This window comes from Macaca nemestrina, chromosome 9 (assembly GCF_043159975.1).
Source record: "Macaca nemestrina isolate mMacNem1 chromosome 9, mMacNem.hap1, whole genome shotgun sequence".
Lineage (NCBI taxonomy): Eukaryota > Metazoa > Chordata > Mammalia > Primates > Cercopithecidae > Macaca > Macaca nemestrina.
This window is the reverse complement of record NC_092133.1, coordinates 18,378,249-18,397,258: the sequence shown is the minus strand read 5'-3', so window position 1 is coordinate 18,397,258 and position 19,010 is coordinate 18,378,249. Positions and strand designations below refer to the sequence as shown.

Sequence of the window (19,010 nt, the reverse complement as noted above, 5' to 3'; positions counted from 1 at the left end):
ATTCTTGAGTTATTTCACTTAGAACAATGCTGTTGGCTCCATCCAAGTTGCTGCAAAAGACATTATTTTCTTCTTTTTAATGGCTCAGTAACATTCCCTGGTGTACGTATAGCACATTTTCTTTATCCACTTGTCACTAGATTGTCACTTAGGTTGGTTCCATATCTTTGCAGTTGTGAATTGTGCTGTGATAAACACATGTATGCAGGTATCTTTTTGATATAATGACTTATTTTCCTTTGGGTAGACACCCAGCAGTAGGATTACTGGGTTGAATGGTAGATCTACTTTTAGTTTTTCAGGAAACCTTCATACTGTTTTTCATAGAGGTTGTAATAATTTACATTACCACCAGCAGTGTATAAGCTTTCCCTTTTCACCGTACCCATGCCAACATCTATTGTTTTTTGACCCTTTAATAATGTCCATTTTGTCTGGGGTAAGGTGATATCTCATTGTGGTTTAAATTTACATTTCCCTGATGATTAGTGATGTGGAACATTTTTCACTTTTGTTGGCCATTTGTGTATCATCTTTCGACAAGTATCTATTCATGCCATTTGTCTACTTTTTGATGGGATTATTTGTTTTCTTGTTGCTGATATGTTTGAGTTCCTTGTAGATTCTGGATAGTAGTCCTCTGTCAGATGCATAGTTTGCAAATATTTTCTCCTGTCTTGTGTGTTGTCTGCTTACTTGGATAATTATCTATTTTGCTGTGTAGAAGCGTTTGAGTTTAATTAGGTTCCTTTTATGTATTTTTGTTTTTGTTGCATTTGATTTTGGGGTCTTAGTCAAAATCGCTTATGCCAGTGTCCAGAAGAGTTTTCCTTAGGTTTCTTCCAGAATTTTTATGGTTTCAGGTGTTAGATTTAAATCTTTAATCCATCTTGAGTTGATTTTTGTATATGGCGAGAGACATAGATCCAGTTTCATTCTTCTACGTGTGTTGACCCAGTTATCTCAGCACCATTTATTGAATAGGGTGTCTTTTCCCCAATTTATGTTTTTGTATAATTTGCCAAAAAATCAGTTGGTTGTAAGTATTTGGCTCTATATCTGGGTTCTCTATTCTGTTCCATTTTTCTGTGTATCTCCATTTTTCTATGTATCTTTTGATTACCATAGTCTTATAATACAATTTGAAGTCAGGTAATATGATGCCTCCAGATTTGTTATTTTTACTTAGGATTGGGTTGGCTATTTAGGCTCTTTTTTGGTTCTATATGAATTTTAGGATTATTTTTTCTAATTCTGTGAAAAATGATGTTGGTGATTTGACTGGAATTGCATTGAACCTGTAGATTATTTTGGGCAGTGTGATTATTCTCATGATATCATTTCTTCCAACCTAGGAGTGTGGGATGTGTTTCTATTTGTTTTTGTCATCTATGATTTCTTTCAGCAGTGTTTTGTAGTTCTCCTTGTAGGGATATTTTACCTCCTTGGTTAAGTATATTCCTAGATATTTTATTTGTTGTAAAAGGGGTTGAGTTCTTGATTTGATTCTCAGGGTGGTCATTTTTGGTGTATAGCAGTGCTACTGATTTGTGTACATTGTTTTACTGAATTGATTTATCAAATCTAGGAGTCTTTTGGACAAGGATTCCTTAGGGTTTTCTAGGTATATGATCATATCAAAGTCTTTAGGGTTTTCTAGGTATACAGTATAAAATCACATCATAGTCTTTAGGGTTTTCTAGGTATACAATCATATCATTGGCAAAAAAGGATAGTTTGACTTCCTTGTTTCCTATTTGGATGCCCTTTATTTCTTTCTCTTGCCTGATTGCTCTGGGTAGGATTTCCAGTACTATGTTAAATAGAAGTGATGAAAGTGGGCCTACCTATCTTCTTCTAGTACTTGGAGGTAATGCTTTCAACATTTTCCCATTCACTATGATGTTTGCTGTGGGTTTGTCATATATGGCTTTTATTATTGTGTGGTATGTTCCTTCTCTGCCTAGTTTGTTGAGGGTTTTTAATTATAAAGATATGCTGGATTTTAATGAGTGCTTGTCCTGTAATTATTTGAGATTATCATATCACTTTTGTTTTTAATTCATTTATATGATGAATCATAATTATTGACTTATTGACTTGCATATGTTGAACCATCCCTGGGATGAAACCTACTTAATCATGATGAATTATCTTTTTGATGTGCCATTGGATTCAGCTTGCTAGTATTTTGTTGAGGATTTTTTCATTTATGTTCATCAGGGATATTAGTCTGTGGTTTTCTTATTTTCTTCCCTGATTTTGCTATCAGGGTGATACTGGCTTCATAGAATGAGTTAGGAAAAATTTCCTTTCTCAGTCTTTTGCAACAGTTTCAGTAGGATTGGTACCAATTCTTTGAATATCTAGTAGAATTCGGCTGTGAATCCTCCGACCCTTGACTTTTTGGCTGGCAAATTTATATTACTGATTCAGTCCCACTGCTTGTTATCGATCTGTTCAGGGGTTTGATTTCTTCCTGATTTAAGTTAGGAGAGTTGTATGTTTCTAGGAATTTTTCCATTTCCACTAGATATTCTAGTTTGTATGCATAGAAGTGTTCAGAGTTGTCTCAAATGATATTTTGTATTTGTGATGTTGTTTGTAATGTCTCAATTTTCATTTCTAATTAAACTTATTTGAATCCTCTCTTATTTGTTAATCTAACTAATGGTCTATCAATTTTATCTTTTCAAAAAGACAACGTTTCATTTCATTGGTCTTTTGTATTTTCTTGGTTTCAATTTTATTTAGTTCTGGTCTGATATTTGTCATTTATTTTATTCTGCTAGCTTTGGGTTTGTTTTGTTCTTATTTCTCTAGTTCCTTGAGATGTGACATTAGGTTGTCAGTGTGTGATCTAGCAGACTTTTTGATGCAGGCACTTAGTGCTATAAACTTTTCTCTTAGCACAGCTTTTGCTATATTCAAGGTTTAGATAACTTGTATCACAGTTATTGTTCTTTTTGCACAATTTAAAACTTTCCATCTTGATTTAATGTTAACCCCAAAATCATTCAGGAGCAGATTGTTAAATTTCCATGTATTTACATAGCTTTGAAGGTTCCTTTTGGGATTGATTTCTAGTTTCATTCTGCTATGGTCTGAGAAGATACTTGATATGATTTTGATTTTTTTTGTTTGTTTGTTTTTGAGACAGAATGTTGCTCTGTGGCCCAGGCTGGAGTGCCGTGGCACAATCTCGGCTCACTGCAACCTCCGCCTCCCGGATTCAAGCAATTTTTCTACCTCAGCCTCCTGAGTAGCTGGGGTTACGGGCACATGCCACCACACCCGGCTAATTTTTGTATTTTTAGTAGAGCGAGGTTTCACCATGTTTGTCAGGCTGGTCTCAAACTCCTGACCTCATGATCCACCCACCTTGGCCTCCCAAAGTGCTGGGATTACAGGCATGAGTCACCATGCCTGGCTGATTTTTATTTTTTGGAACTTATTGAGACTTGTTTTGTCGCCTGTCATATGGTCTATCTTGGAAAATGTTCCATATGCTGATGAGAAGAATGCATATTCTGCAGTTCTTGGGTAGAATGTTCTGTTAATATCTGTTAGGTCCATTTGTTCTAGAGTGTAATTTAAGTCCAGTGTTTCTTTGATGACTTTCTGCTTTGATGATCTGTGTAGTGAAGTGTTGAAGTCCTCCACCATTATTGTGCTGCTGTCTATCTCTTTCTTAGGTCTAGTAGTGATTGTTTTATGATTTGGGGAGCTCTAGTGTTAGATGAATATATATTTTAGATTATAATATCTTCTTGTTGCATTGATACTTTTATCATTATATAATGAACTTCTTTGTTTTTTTCTTTACTGTTGTTCCTTTAAAGTCTGTTTTATCTGATACAAGAATAGCTACTCCTGCTTGCTTTCGGTTTCCATTTGGATTGAATATCTTTTTCCACCCCTTTACCTGAGTCTATAAGAATCTTTAAATGTTAGATGGGTCTCTTGAAGATAGCAGATATTTCGTTTGTGGTTTTTCATCCATTCTACCAATCTATGTCTTTTATGTGGAGCATTTATACCATTTACATGTAACATTAATATTGAGATGTGGGGTACATTTCTAGTCATCATGTTGATTGTTACCTAGTTACTTTGTTTTCCTCATTGTGTTATTACTTTATAGGCCCTGTGAGTTTTATACTTTCAAGAGGTTCTATTCTGGTGCATATTGACCTTTCATTTTCAGATTTAGAACTCCTTTTAGCTTTTCTTGTAGGGCTGGTCTGTTAGTGACAAAATCCTTAGCATTTGCTTGTCTCAAAAGGACTTTATTTCTCCTTCATTTATGAAAGTTAGTTTTGCTGGATACAAAATTATTGGCTGGCAGTTATTCTGCTTAGGGAGGGTAAATAGAGAACCTTGATCCCTTCTGGCTTGTAAGGTTTCTGCTGAGAAATCTACTATTAGTCTGATAGGTGTTTCTTTATGGATTATCTGATACTTTTGTCTTAGTGCTCTTAGAATTCTTTTATTCATGTTGACTTCAGATAGAATGATGACTATATACATTGGTAATGTCATTTGCGCACTGAATCTCTCAGGAGCTCTTTGAGCTTCTTGTATTTGGGTGTCTAAATCTCTAGGAAGGCCAGGGATGTCTTTCTCAAGTTATTCCCTCAAATAAGTTTTTCAAATGTTTTTCTTTTTCTTTTCCCTCAGGAACACCAGTGATTCTTAGGTTTGCCTGTTTTACCTAATCTCATATTTCTTGGATACTTTGTTCCTTTTTAAAATTATTTTTTCTTTATTTTTGTTTGATTGGTATAATTCAAAAGCTTTGTCTATGAGGTCTGAAATTATTTCTTCTACTTTGTCTTAGAGTAGTATTTGTCTAAGACAAAGTATTGTTAAAACTTTCCACTTGGATTTTGCAATTTTCTAAATGTGCCTTTCATTTCCAGAAGTTTTTTTTTTAAATGTTTTGTTAATATTTTTACTTATATCCTGAATTTTTTTTAAAATTTTCTTATGTTGGTTTTCACCTTTCTCTTTTATCTTCTTGAGTAACATAGTAGTTCTGAATTCTTCGTCTGGCAAATCAAGGATTTCATCTTGGTTTGGATCTATGCTGAAGAGCTAGTTTGATCTTTTGGCGATATTATAAAACTCCAGTTTTTCGTATTGCCAGAATTATTTTTCTGGTCCCTTCTTACTTCTGTGGGCTCTTATAATTATTTTTGAATTTATTTTTGATTCAACTGTGCTTTTTTCATTTCTTTTTTTCCCCTTGAGGATGTGACTTTAATGTTTGTAGTTTCTTTTAATCTAATTTGGCTCTTGTTGCTTTTAGTCGTGAGGACTCTGTATGAGTTCCTTGGTTATAGAGGGCCTTTTCATGGTGGCTTTCTCAGATGCTGGATGTAGTAGTGATGTGCTCCATTTATAAGCAGGTTCACTGTCTCCTGTGGGGTTGGAATGGCAGAGGTATCATGAAGCTTATTTCATTTGCCAGTGGTGTGACTTTTTTATTTATTTATTTTTTCTTTCCCCACTGTTTTATTCACTGGGTTGAACAATTCAGACTTTAGGTCAATAGGTGGTGTCCACAGGTAAAATCTGGCTGTTGCTAAAGCAGGTATCATGATCCTTTCTTAAAAAAAGATAGTTTTAAAATAAAACTTACTGTCTTAGGAAATACCTGTATAACAATATTAAAAAATTTGATTTATTAAGGGTGAGTCTCACTAAAGATTTACTTTCTCCTCACATGATATATGATACAAATCATTACATGATAGTAAATAATTGGAATGCCAAGCCAATATTACTAATTAGATATTTTCCCTTGTGTCCTATTGATAGCATAGTAACCCAATATACTTTTGAAAACAATTAGAATAAACTAGTTAGCAATACTGTGGGTTAACTAACCATAGATATATGATAAGTATTTTAAACCCACAAAACTAAGGAGGGATATGGTAAATAGTAAATGTTCAGTTATCTAAGGATTTAAAAAATTGTATTTAGTACTGTGTACTGTTGAAAAAATGTAAGATTTTAAAGGAAGACTCTGTGTCAATGAATTATTTATCTACAAATTTAACATTAGCCACTTTTATTTAATGACTCAAAGAGTATTCTTCCTTTTTTATTTCTTATTAAGAAAATACAGGAGATGGTACTTAGTCTCTACCTTCCTATGAAGGTATGAGATCCTTACCCCTCAAAGGATTGACAACTACAAATAATGTTATAATTGGTAAATTTTTAAATCCAATATTCTATTATCTGTGCACAGTCAACGATATTAAGTTCCTATTGTTCACTGAGAAATTTGTGCCATTGTTGTTTGTAGTTTTTCTTAGGAATGTTTTTGTTTCCAGTAGCATTAAACACTGAGTGGCAGCTAAGCCATTAACATACAATGAAATTGAGTCTGCCAGAAATCTACCATTTTTTTCTTCCATTGTTTTTTCTTTCATGTGACCAGAAGACATCATTCATATGCCTTGTATGTCTGTCACTATCTTCTATTTATAAATAATCCCCAAGACAAAATATACTATTCCTAGCTAAATAATAGTAAAAGTAACTATGTAAATATGAAAAGTCTCTCAGCTTAATGTAAGATGCTTTGGTTGTTAAGTCAAAGTTTAAAGTATTTCATAGCAATGGCTATGACTGTGATGTTTTGACTATAATGTCTGCTTATCTTTGACAAACATTACCATATTCATAGGCTTTGTTGAGTCTCATAGGTTATACCTGAATCAAAAAACAAAAAGACAAAAAACCAACAACAACAAAGGTTGAGTATCAGCAAATGAGTCATGGAGTGTTTTATAGCCCTGAAAATTAGAATGTGTGCTCTGGTTGCCTGGCTGAAGGAGAGTACCAGGTTTTCATGTTCCCACCCAGCTTGGGTTTTTGGATGAGATTAAGTTTATTCATCACATAGTAGCCAAATACTAGTATCTTGGACCCTTGTGAGGAGCATTATCTGTAACAGGTAGTCCAAATATAGCCCAGCAATCTCAGGAAATGGGCAGACATCACTTACACTGGATGTCCACAGGCAGAATACAGAGAGTTCTTTTGTTGAAGGTTCTTACGAGGCAAAACAAGAACAGCTAACATGGCTTTATATCACAGACAATAATAAAGGTGGTCTGTAGGGCCCTAGATGAGCTCCCCAAAAATTCTAGTACTGCCAAAATTTTCAGGAGTCTTCAATACTGATTTTATTTTTCTCCATGTCATGGTTAACCACACCTTTTTTCACTCCTATGGCGGCCTGTTTATCTCCTCTTTGTTTTATGTTTTATTTGCTTTTAGTAATTGCTGTCTTGTAAGTATTATTGCAAAAATGTTTATATTAACTATAGATGACCCTTCATTGTTTTTATCATGATCATATTTATTTTTTTATTAGCCTATAATTCTGTTTGAATGTATAGTCAGGTTAACATATTTGTCAATGTTCCTGTCACGCAGCTCAAAATTGTTCTGGATTGAGAACCTGTGGACAGTGTTTGGAACAGCCTGGATGTGGCTGGTGCAATGATCCTAGTAATACAGGAAGAGGACATTGCATTGAAGGTTCTTCACGGGGACCAATGAAGCTTATTGGAATGCACCACAATGAGATGGTTCTTGACACCAATCTTTGCCCCAAAGAAAAGAGCTATGAGTGGTCCTTTATCCAGTGTCCAGGTAATAATAATGTGATGGAAACAATTTCAGTTTCTGCTTAAGGGATCCTAGAAGGAGTTTTCCATTCTTATAATAAAGGAAATTTAGCTTTAGGAGAAAAGAACAATGAAAATGAGACTAAAATGTCAAAGATAAAAAATTTTTCCATAGACTATATCTATCTCAGTTATACAGCTGGTATTCTGTTTAGAATCATTAGATAGGCTAAATGAATTAATGGAATATCATGATTAGCTTTCATTTCTTTTTAAATATTTTGTTATTTAGTTTAAGTTCTGGGGTACATGTGCAGAACATGCAGGTTCCATAGGTATATGTACGACATGGTGGTTTGCTGCTCCTATTGAGCCATCCTCTGAGTTCCCTCCCCTCACCCACAACCCCGCAACAGGCCCTGGTCATGTTGTTCCCCTCCCTGTGTCCATGTGTTCTCATTGTTCAACTCCCACTTAGGAGTGAGAACATGTAGTGTTTCGTTTTCTGTTCCTGTGTTAGTTGGCTGAGGATGATGACTTCCAGCTTCATCCATGTCCCTGCAGAGGACATGATCTCATTACTTTATGGCTATGCAGTATTCCATGGTGTATATGAACCACATTTTCTGTATCTAGTCTATCATTAATGGGCGTTTTGGTTGGTTCCATGACTTTGCTATTGCAAGTAGTTCTATAATAAACATACCTGTGCATGTGTCTTTATAGTAGAATGATTTATATTCCTTTATGTATATACCCAGTAATGGGACTGCTTGGTCAAATGGTATTTCTGGTTCTAGATCCTTGAGGAATCACAGTGTAAAAACGAGCCTGTTTCTCCACAGTCTCGCCAGCATCTATTGTTTCTTGACTTTTTAATAATCTCATTGTGGTTTTGATTTGCATTTCTCTAATGATCAGTGATGTTGAGCTTTTATTCATATGTTTGTTGGCTGTATAAATGTCTTCTTTTGAGAAGTGGCTGTTCATATCCTTTGCCAGTTTTTTATGGAGTTGTTCATTTTTCTTCTTGTAAATTTGTTTAAGTTCCTTGTAAATTATCGATATTAGACCTATGTCAGATGGGTAGATTGCAAAAATTTCCTCCTATTCTGTAGGTCGCCTGTTCATGCTGATGATAGTTTCTTTTGCTGTGCAGAAGCTCTTTAGTTTAATTAGATATTATTTGTCAATTTTGACTTTTGTTGCAGCTGCTTTTGGGGTTTTCGTTATGAAGTCTTTGCCCATGCCTGTGTCCTGAATGTTATTGTCTAGGTTTTCTTCTAGGTTTTTTTTTTTATGGTTTTGGGTTTTACATTTAACTCTTTAATCCATCTTGAGTTAATTTTTATACAAGGTGTAAGGAATGGGTCCAGTTTCAGTTTTCTGCATATGGCAAGCCAGTTTTTCCAGCACCATTTATTGAGTAGGATATCCTTTCCCCATTGCTTGTTTTTGTCAGGTTTGTTGAAGATCAGATGGTTGTAGATGTGTGGTGGTATTTCTGAGGTCTCTGTTCCGTTCCATTGGTCTATGTCTGTTTTGGTTACTGTAGTCTTGTAGTATAGTTTGAAGTCAGGTAGCATGATGCCTCTAGCTTTGTTCTTTTTGCTTAGGATCATCTTGCCTATACGGGGGTCTTCTTTGATTCCATATGAAATTTAAAGTAGTTTTTTCTAATTCTGTGAAGAATGTCAATGGTAGGTTGATGGGAATAGCATTTAATGTATAAATTACTTTGGGCAGTGTGGCCATTTTTACGATGTTGATTCTTCCTATCCATGAGGATAGAATGTTTTTCCATTTGTTTATGTCCTATCTTATTTCATTGAGCAGTGCTTTGTAGTTCTCCTTGAAGACGTCCTTCATATCCCTTGTTAACTGTATTCCTAGGTATTTTATTCTCTTTGTAACAATTGTGAATGGGAGTTCATTCATGATTTGGCTGTCTCCTTGTGTATTGTTGGTGTAAAGGAATGCTTGTGATGTTTGCAAACTGATTTTGTATCCTGAGACTTTGCTGAAGTTGATTATCGGTTTAAGTAGTTTTTGGGCTGAGATGATGGGGTTTTCTAAACATAAAATCATGTTGTCTGCAAACAGAGGAAACTTGACTTCTTCTTTTCCTGTTTGAATACCCTTTATTTCTTTCTCTTGCCTGATAGCCCTTGCCAGAACTTCCAGTACCATGATGGATAGGGGTGGTGAGAGAGAGCATTCTTGCCTTATACTGGTTTTCAAAGCAAATGCTTCCAGCTTTTGCCCATTTAATATGATATTGGCTGTGGGATTGTCATAAGAAGCTCCTATTATTGAGCTATGTTCCATCAATACCTAGTTTAGTGAGAGTTTTAACATGAAAGGATGCTGAATTTTATCAAAGGCTTTTTCTGCATCTATTGAGATAATCATGTACTTTTTGGCTTTGGTTCTGTTTATGTGAGGAGTTATGTTTATTGATTTATATATGTTGAACTAGCCTTGCATCCCAGGGATGAAGTTGACTTCTGGTGGATAAGTTTTCTGATGTGCTGCTGGATTCAGTTTACCAGTATTTTATTGAGGATTTTCACATTGATGTTCATCAGGGAAATCGGCCAGAATTTTCTTTTTTTGTTGTGTCTCTTCCCGGTTTTGGTATCAGGTTGATGCTGGCGTCATAAAATTAGTTAGAGAAGAGTCTGTCACTTTCAGTTGTATGGAATAGTTTCAGTAGGAATGGTACCAGCTCCTGTTTGTACCTCTGGTAGAATTTGGCTGTGAATCTGTCTGGTCCTGGGCTTTTTTTGGTTGGTAGGCTATTAATTACTCCCTCAATTTCAGAACTGTTACTGGTCTCTTCAGGGATTCAACATCTTCCTGGTTTACTCTTGGGAGGGTGTATGTGTCCAGGAATTTATCCATTTCTTCTAGGTTTTCTAGTTTATTTGCATAGGTGTGTTTATAGTATTCTCTGATGGTAGTCTGTATTTCTGTGGGGTCAGTGGTCATATCCCCTTTATCATTTTTTTATTGTGTCTATTTGTTGCTTTTTTCTTTCCTTCTTTATTAGTCTAGCTAGCATTCTATTTTGTTAATTTTTCAAAAAACTGTCCTGGATTCATTGATTTTTTTGGAGGGTTTTTCATGTTTCCATCTCTTTTAGTTCTGCTCTGATCTCAGTTATTTCTTGTCTTCTGCTAGCTTTTGGATTTGTTTGCTGTTGCTTCTTTAGTTCTTTTAGTTGTGATATTAGGGTGTCAATTTGAGATCTTTCCAGCTTTCTCATGTGGGTATTTAGTGCTATAAATTTCTCTCTGAACAATCCTTTAGCTGTGTCCCAGAGATTCTGGTATTTTGTCTCTTTGTTCTCATTGTTTTCAAATAACTTCTTACTTTCTGCATTAATTTCATTATTTACCCAAGAGTCATTCAGGAGCAGGTTGTTCAGTTTCCATGTAAGTGTGTGGTTTTGAGTAAATTTCTTAATTCTGAGTTCTAATTTGATTGCCCTGTTGTCTGAGAGACTGTTTATGATTTCACTTCTTTTCCATTTGCTGAGGAGTGTTTTACTTCCAATTATGTGGTCAATTTTAGGATCAGTGCCATCTGGCACTGGGAAGAATGTATATTCTATTGGTTTAGGGTGGAGAGTTTTGTAGATGTCTATTAGGTCCACTTGATCCAGAGCTGAGTTCAAGTCCTGAATATCCTTCTTAATTTTTTGTCTCGATCTGTCTAATATTGACAGTGGAGTGTTAAAGTGTCCCACTATTACTGTGTGGGAGTCTAAGTCTCTTTACAGGTCTCTACGAACTTGTTTTATGAATCAGGGTGCTCCTGTAATTGGGTGCATATATATTTAGAATAGTTGAACTCTCTTGTTGAATTGTTCTCTTTACTATTATGTAATGCTTTTTTTTTCTTTTTTGATCTTTGTTGGTTTAAAGTCTGTTTGTCGGAGACTAGTATTGCACCCCCTGCTTTTTTTTTTTTTTTTTTAACTTTTCATTTGCTTGGTAAATTTTTCTCCATCCCTTTATTTTGAGCCTGTGTGTGTCTTTGCCTATGAGATGGGTCTCCTGAATATAGCACACTGATTGGTCTTGACTCTTTATCCAGTTTGTAAGTCTGTGTCTTTTAATTGGGGGATTTAGCTCATTTATATTTAAGATTAATACTGTTATATGTGAATTTGATCCTGTTATCATGATGCTCTCTGGTTATTTTGCACACTAGTTGATGCAGTTTCTTCATAGTGTCATTGATCTTTATATCTCGGTGTGTTTTAGTAGTAGTTGGTACCGGCTTTTCCTTTCCATATTTAGTGCTTCTTTTAGGATCTCTTGCAAGGCAGGCCTGGCGGTAACAAAATTCCTTAGCATTTGCTTGTCTGGAAAATATTTTATTTCTCCTCTTATTAAGCTTAGTTTGGCTGGATATGAAATTCTGGGTTGAAAATTATTTTCTTTAAGAATGCTGAATATTGGTCCCTAGTCTCCTCTGGCTTGTAGAGTTTCTGCTGAGAGGTCCACTGTTAGTCTGTTGGGCTTCCCTTTGTAGGTGACCTGGTCTTTTTGTCTGGCTGCCATTAACATTTTTGCCTTCATTTCACCCTTAGAGAATCTGATGATTATGTGTCTTTGCTTGATCTTCTCATGGAGTATCTTAGTGGTGTTCTCTGTATTTCCTGAATTTGAATATTGGCCTGTCTTGCTAGGTTGGGGAAATTCTCCTGGATAATATTCTGAAGTGTGTTTTCCAGCTTGTTTGCATTCTCCCTGTCTACTTCAGGTACACCAATCAATTGCAGGTTTGGTCTCTTTACAAGGTCCCATGTTTCTTGGAAGCTTTGTTTCTTTTCATTCTTTTTTTCTGTAGTCTTGTCTGCATGCCTTATTTCAGCAAGGTGATTTTCAAACTCTTATATTTTTTCTTTCGCATTGTGACTTTGGCTATTGATACTTGTGTTTGCTTCGTGAAGTTCTTGTGCTGTTTTTTTCAGCTCCATCAGATCATTTATGTTTCTCTCTAAACTGGTTATCGTAGTTAGCAGCTCCTGTAATGTTTTATCAAGGTTCTTAGCTTCCCTTAGCTCAGTGTAGTTTTTTATTACCTGCCTTCTGAAGCCCACTTCTGTGAATTCGTCCATCTCATTGTCTGTCCAGTTCTGTGCCCTTGCTGGAGAGATGTTGTGATCATTCGGAGGAGAATAGGCACTTTGGCCTTTGCGTTTTTGGCATTTTTGTTGTTGTTGTTGTTGATTCTTTCTCATCTTCTTGAGTTTGTCTAGTTTTGAGTTTGAGTTTCAGTTTGTCTGTTTCTTTGAGGCTGTTTACCCTTGGATAGGGTTTTTTGTGGGGACTTTTTTGTTGTTGTTGCTTTCTGTTTGTTTTTCTTTCAATGATCAGGTCCCTCTTATGTAGGACTGCTGTGGTTTGCTGGGGGTTCACTTCAGCCCCTATTCATCTGCTTCGCTCCTGCATCTGGAGATATCACTCAAGGAGACTGGAGAACAGCACAGATGGGTGCCTGCTCCTTCTTCTGGGATCTCTAAACTTGAGGGTTAGCAAGTTTGTGTCTTTTAAGTGGAAAGTTTAATTCATTTACATAAAAAATTACTATTGATATGTGAGGGCTTATTTATGGCATTTTGTTAATGATTTATGGTTGTTTTATATATCCTTTGTTCCTTTCTCTCTTGTTTATCATTGTGGCTTTTTAGTTTTCTGTAGTGGTAGCATTTGAGTCCTTTCTCTTTCTTATTTGTGTCATTGCTTCATCAGGGAGTTTTATACTTTCATTTGTTTTTATAATGGCAAATATTGTCCTTTCACTTCCTGAAGTGTCTGTTTCGGGACTTGGCTAGTGGTGATGAATTCCCTGTTTTTGCTTGTCTGAACATAGCTATCATAATACCGAAGAGGGAAAGCCAAAAGCTTTTTTTTTAAAGAACTGGAACAACACAGGGATGCCCACTTGCACCACTCTTGTTTAACATAGTCATGAAAGTCTTCAGACTGAGAAATTAGGCAAAAGCAAGAAATTAAATGGATCTAAATTGGAAAGAAGGGAGTCAAATTGTACCTGTCTGCAGGTTACATGATCTTATATGTAGAAAAGCATAAAGATTCTATCAAGAAACTGTTAGTACTGACAGATGAATTCGGTAAAGTTACAGAATGCCCAATGAACACACAAAAATCAGTAGCATTTTTACACATGAACAATGACTAGGAGAAAAGGAAATCAAGAAGGTAATACCATTTATAGTAGCTACAAATAATTAAAATACTTAGGAATAAATTTAACCAAGGAGATGAAAGACCTGGAAACCTTTAACATATACATTTTAACTTGTTAAAATATTTTTCAGATTTATATTAATACCAGTAAGATATAATAATGCTATTCATATAGGTCTATTCTTTTTCTTCATTTTTGTCTTATTTTTACTACTACATCCATATATGTTGTGGACCCAACAGTACTTTATTAAAATTATTACTTTATATAATTTTATATCTTTTAAAGAATTTGAATGATGAAAGGAGGGCAAGCATATATTTATAGCTCATATTATATTAATCTTTTTACCATTTCTGATTTTCTTTATTTGTTCCTGTGGCTCCAAACCATCATATCGTATCTTTAGCCCAACACAGGTTTTCTTGACTCACCTATTTTGTGCTTTTATTGGTAAAGATGTTGCATTTTTATGGTTATAGGACAAATAATACCATTATATACATATATTAAAAAATAATTCTTTAAAATATCAGGTAATAGAAAAAAGAAAAATAAATATGCATTTCCTGGTTTTATTATTACACAATAGTTACCACTACTGTTTTTCTTTTTGCATGGAGTTGAATTACCATCTGGGTCACTTGCTTTCCTGTGAACAACCTCCTTTAGTATTTCTTGTATGACTAGCCTTCCAGCATCTAATTCTCCTAATGTTTTAATATTTAGGAATGTCATTATTTCTCTAATTTTTTAAATGTAGCTTTGCTTGATAGAGGATTCTTGGTTGGCATTGTCCTTTTGAGTATATATTATTGTACTGCTTACTGGTCTCTATTATTTCTGATTTAAAATCAGTTGTTAATATTACTGGGCTTTTTTGTAAGTGAGAAATGATTTTATCTCTTTCTTCTTTCAAGATTTTGTCCTTGTTGTTGCTTTCATCATTTTAATTATAATGGGTCTTTTTGTAGATTATACAATCTACTGTGTTTGTCCTATTTAGAGTTTTTTAGGTTTCTTGCATGTGTAAGTTAATGTTTTTCATCAAATTTGAGTTTTCAGAAACTGTGTTTTCAAATACTTTTTAGTTTCTTTTCTCTTTCTCCCTTCTCTCTTTCCAATGTTTCTATTATTCATATGATAGTAAAATTAATGATGTCCCATATGTTTTTCCAAGGTCTGCTTACTTTTCTTCATTCCTAGTTCTGTCTGTATTTTAGATTACATAATCTGTCAGTCTATCTTTAATCTTGCTGATTATTTTTCTACCAGTTCAGATCTTCTGTTGAATTCTTTTAGTGTATTTTTTGTTATTGTACATTTCTTCACAATTCTTATTTCTTTGTTGATATTCTCTATTTGATGAGACATTGTCATCATACCTTTCTTCTTCAGGCATGATTTATTTCCTTCCTTCCTTCCTTCCTTCCTTCCTTCCTTCCTTCCTTCCTTCCTTCCTTCCTTCCTTCCTTCCTTCCTTCCTTCCTTCCCTCCCTCCCTCCCTCCCTCCCTCCCTCCCTCCCTCCCTCCCTCCCTCCTTCCCTCCTTCCCTCCTTCCCTCCTTCCCTCCTTCCCTCCTTCCCTCCCTCCCTCCCTCCCTCCCTCCCTCCTTCCCTCCTTCCTTCCTTCCTTCCTTCCTTCCTTCCTTCCTTCCTTCCTTCCTTCCTTCCTTCCTTCCTTCCTTCCTTCCTTCCTTCCTTCTTTCCCTCCCTCCCTCCCTCCCTCCCTCCCTCCCTCCCTCCCTCCCTCTGTCTTTATTTATTTATTTATTTATTTATTTATTTATTTATTGAGACAGAGTTTCACTCTTGTTGCCCTGACTGGAGTGCAATGGCACGATCTCAGCTCACTGCAACCTCTGCCTCCTGGGTTCAAGCAATTCTCCTGCCTCAGCCTCCTGAGTAGCTGGGATTATAGGCGCATGCCACCACACCTGACTAATTTTGTATTTTTAGTAGAGATAGGGTTTTGCTGTGTTGGCCAGGCTGATTTTCAACTCCTGACCTCAGGTGATCCACCCACCTCAGCCTCCCAGAGTGCTGGGATTACAGGCGTGAGCCACTGTGCCTGGCCCCTTATTTTTTATATCTTTAATTATTTTTGAATATTTTTATCTTTTTTTTTTTTTTGAGACAGAGTCTTGCTCTGTCGCCCAGACTGGAGTGCAGTGGTGCGATCTCGGCTCACTGCAAGCTCCGCCTCCCAGGTTCATGCCATTCTCCTGCCTCAACCTCCCTAGTAGCTGGGACTACAGGCGCCTGCCACCACACCCGGCTAAATTTTTTGTATTTTTAGTGGAGACAGTGTTTCACCGTGTTAGCCAGGATGGTCTCAATCTCCTGACCTCGTGATCTGCCGGACTCGGCCTCCCAAAGTGCTAGGATTACAGGCATGAGCCACTGTGCCCAACCTATTTTTATCTTTTATGTGTATTATTTGTTTTAATCAGCTCTCTCTCTCTCTTTTTTTTAATCTCCTGGTTTTTATGGTGTTTTTGAATTTTTTATTTTGAGATTTAATTTAGAATTTTTTTTTCTCTTCCTTGTCAGGGTTTGAAAAACCAAGGTTGGTAGGCCAAATCTGGTCTGCTGCAGATTTATGTAAAGAAACTTTTATCAAAGTACGACTTTACCCAGTTATTTGTGTATTATGTTTGTTTGCATTTGCACTACAGTTGCAGAAAGGAATAGTTGTAACAGAGGGTGGCCTGCAAAGCATAAAACGCTGTCTAGTCCTTTATGTAAAAAAAGTTTTACCAATTCCTTTCTTGTAGTATATTTGTATGACCTGGGTTGTGGATGTATCTACAAGGGCCATTTACATCTGCTTTTACAATATCTGTGGGGGTTTTTTTGGTTTGCAGCGCAGGTTTATGTTAATGTTTTACTTGGTGGGTTGTTCACCAAATGTATGATGTGATTTTAAAATTACCATATAAGCCTGACATAGCCTTTAAGTTCTCACAAGTGATGTTTTTCTTTCATACGCATATCCCAGGCGACTTAAAATTATTTTCTGCTTTTTGCAGAGCTTGTAAAGCATTTTAATACCTTTTTCATAAATAGTATCTCCAGTTGATAGGATCACTTTATGAACATGGTTCAGTTTAACTTGCTTCCTTTAGGATGCCAAGAATTATATCTTCTTGGTCTGCTGGATTTTGGAACCCATGCCTCCTAGTTCTTATTAGTCTATTCCATGTATAGTAAAAGTTGGTCGCTAGCTCAAACTTAGCTTTACTATTCTTACTTTGAATCTCTTCTTCATTTCTAGCATCTGATAATTCCCATTTCTTTTAAAGTGGTATATGTATTGAAAAAATGCTTTGGGTAAATTTTTGTCTTAAATTTCTGTATATATTTTTAAAATTTATTAAGATTGTCACAAAGATATTTTTAAATGTTGCGCATCTGTTGCAGAGCAACTATTTTTCAAAACTATGTACTTATTTGCATATCAAATGCTGAGTTGTCATTATATTTTATTTTGACTTTTTCCTGTTTGTGTGTCCATAAATGAGGAGCCATCTGGAGTGGTTTTAAAATTTAGAGAAAATAGAATGGATGACTTCTCTTTAGTTTTATTCGTATTCCATAGCTACTGAGATATTAGATGATATTAGAACCTTTCAAGCAACAATGTAACCTCAACAGACTCTTATGTACAAGCTTAAATTTCCTGTCGATCTAACACTCTTTTGGTAGTGGGGAATATAACATAATCATAGGCTTACTAATATATCATTTTCTTGTTCGTATTTGATACAGCCATTATGCCTGGGTCCCTTTCCTATAATATACTTTCTCCTTTGCCATTGCTACCATACTAGTTATAAGGTGTGACAATTACCAGACTTTTTTCACCAGGTATTTTTTCTGCAGTTAGGTCTAAAGTATACTGGCTTTCTGCATCATATATAGACCATGTCAGGCTTCCTTGGTTTACACTTTCCGCCAGATGGATGAAAGAATACCAGTGATATGCTTCTTGACTGCCCTATGAGTAACCTTTGTTTTCAGAATTTTTCTTATTCAGAAAGGAGGGTTGAGTGGCATTTTGCCAGGGAACCTCTTTTATCATCAAGAGGTATTGTAGATTAATACCTTCTAGGTTTGTTCATGTAGGTCACCCTAATGCCTATCATTGCTGGTACCTTTACTTTCTGTTTTACTGTTAATCTGTGAGGGAGATGTTAGATATGAGTGCTAAATTTAGCTGTCTCATTCAGATGTGAAAACTTTTTTTTTTAAATGATTCTTCCAAATGCCCAGAAATTTCATGAAGTTGTTACAGCAACCCATTTCTTACTTTAAATCTTCTGTTAAGTCTTTACATGTAGTGGGCACTCAATACATTTGGTTTTTACCTGAGTGAATTAATTAGTGGTGTCACAGAGTAAATTTTCTGTGAAACAATACCTTAAGCTTTTAAGGATAATGTTATAAAATTAAAGTTTTTAATAGCATTATTGTATAATATTAATTTATTATAGACAATTGGTAATACAGAAAAATCTTACTGTAGTAAGATACCCATCAGCTTTTCCATAAGCATATTTACACATTTCATCACAAAATTGTCATCATTATGTTAAATTGAAACAAAATATGCACATGTTTTATGGGGTTCAATGTGATGTTTTAATACAGGTATATGTTGTATAATGGTCGAATCATGGTAATTAACATATCTATTACCTTAAACATTTATAATGTCTTTGTTGTGAGAACATTCAGAATCCTCTCTTCTAGCTATTTGAAATGCATTATTGTTAGCTATAATCACCTTGCTACTGTTCTTGTATTCTATTGCATAGTAGGTATTCCTCCTATCTGTAACATTGTATGCATTAAACAACCTCTCCATATCTCCCCCCCTCCTATTCTCTCCAGTTTCTTGTAATCATCATTATACTCTTAATGTCTATGAGATCTTTTTTTAAAAGATACCACATATGACTGAGATCATGTGGTATTTGTCTTTCTGTGCCTGGCTTATTTCGCTTAAGAAAATGTCATCTAAACTCATCCATGTTGTCCCAAATGATGGGATTTTATTTTTTTATGGCCTTTTTCATGGCTGAAACATATTTCATTATGTGTGTGTGTGTGTGTGTGTTTATTTATTTAT

At 35.3% G+C, this 19,010-nt stretch overlaps 1 protein-coding gene across 6 annotated transcripts in view; it reads left to right on the top strand.

Moving 5' to 3' along the window:
• LOC105467216 (attractin like 1) overlaps positions 1-19,010 on the top strand; it is an 882,222-nt gene that overhangs the window by 231,971 nt on the left and 631,241 nt on the right. For 5 of the 6 annotated variants that reach the window (XM_071069067.1, XM_011716729.3, XM_011716714.2 and 2 more), the window contains exon 18: positions 7,459-7,677. The exons of the other annotated variant lie outside the window; for it this stretch is intronic. In XM_071069067.1, the coding sequence (XP_070925168.1) occupies positions 7,459-7,677 (219 nt within the window). The remainder of the gene's footprint in view (positions 1-7,458; positions 7,678-19,010) is intronic. 6 annotated transcript variants of the gene reach the window in all.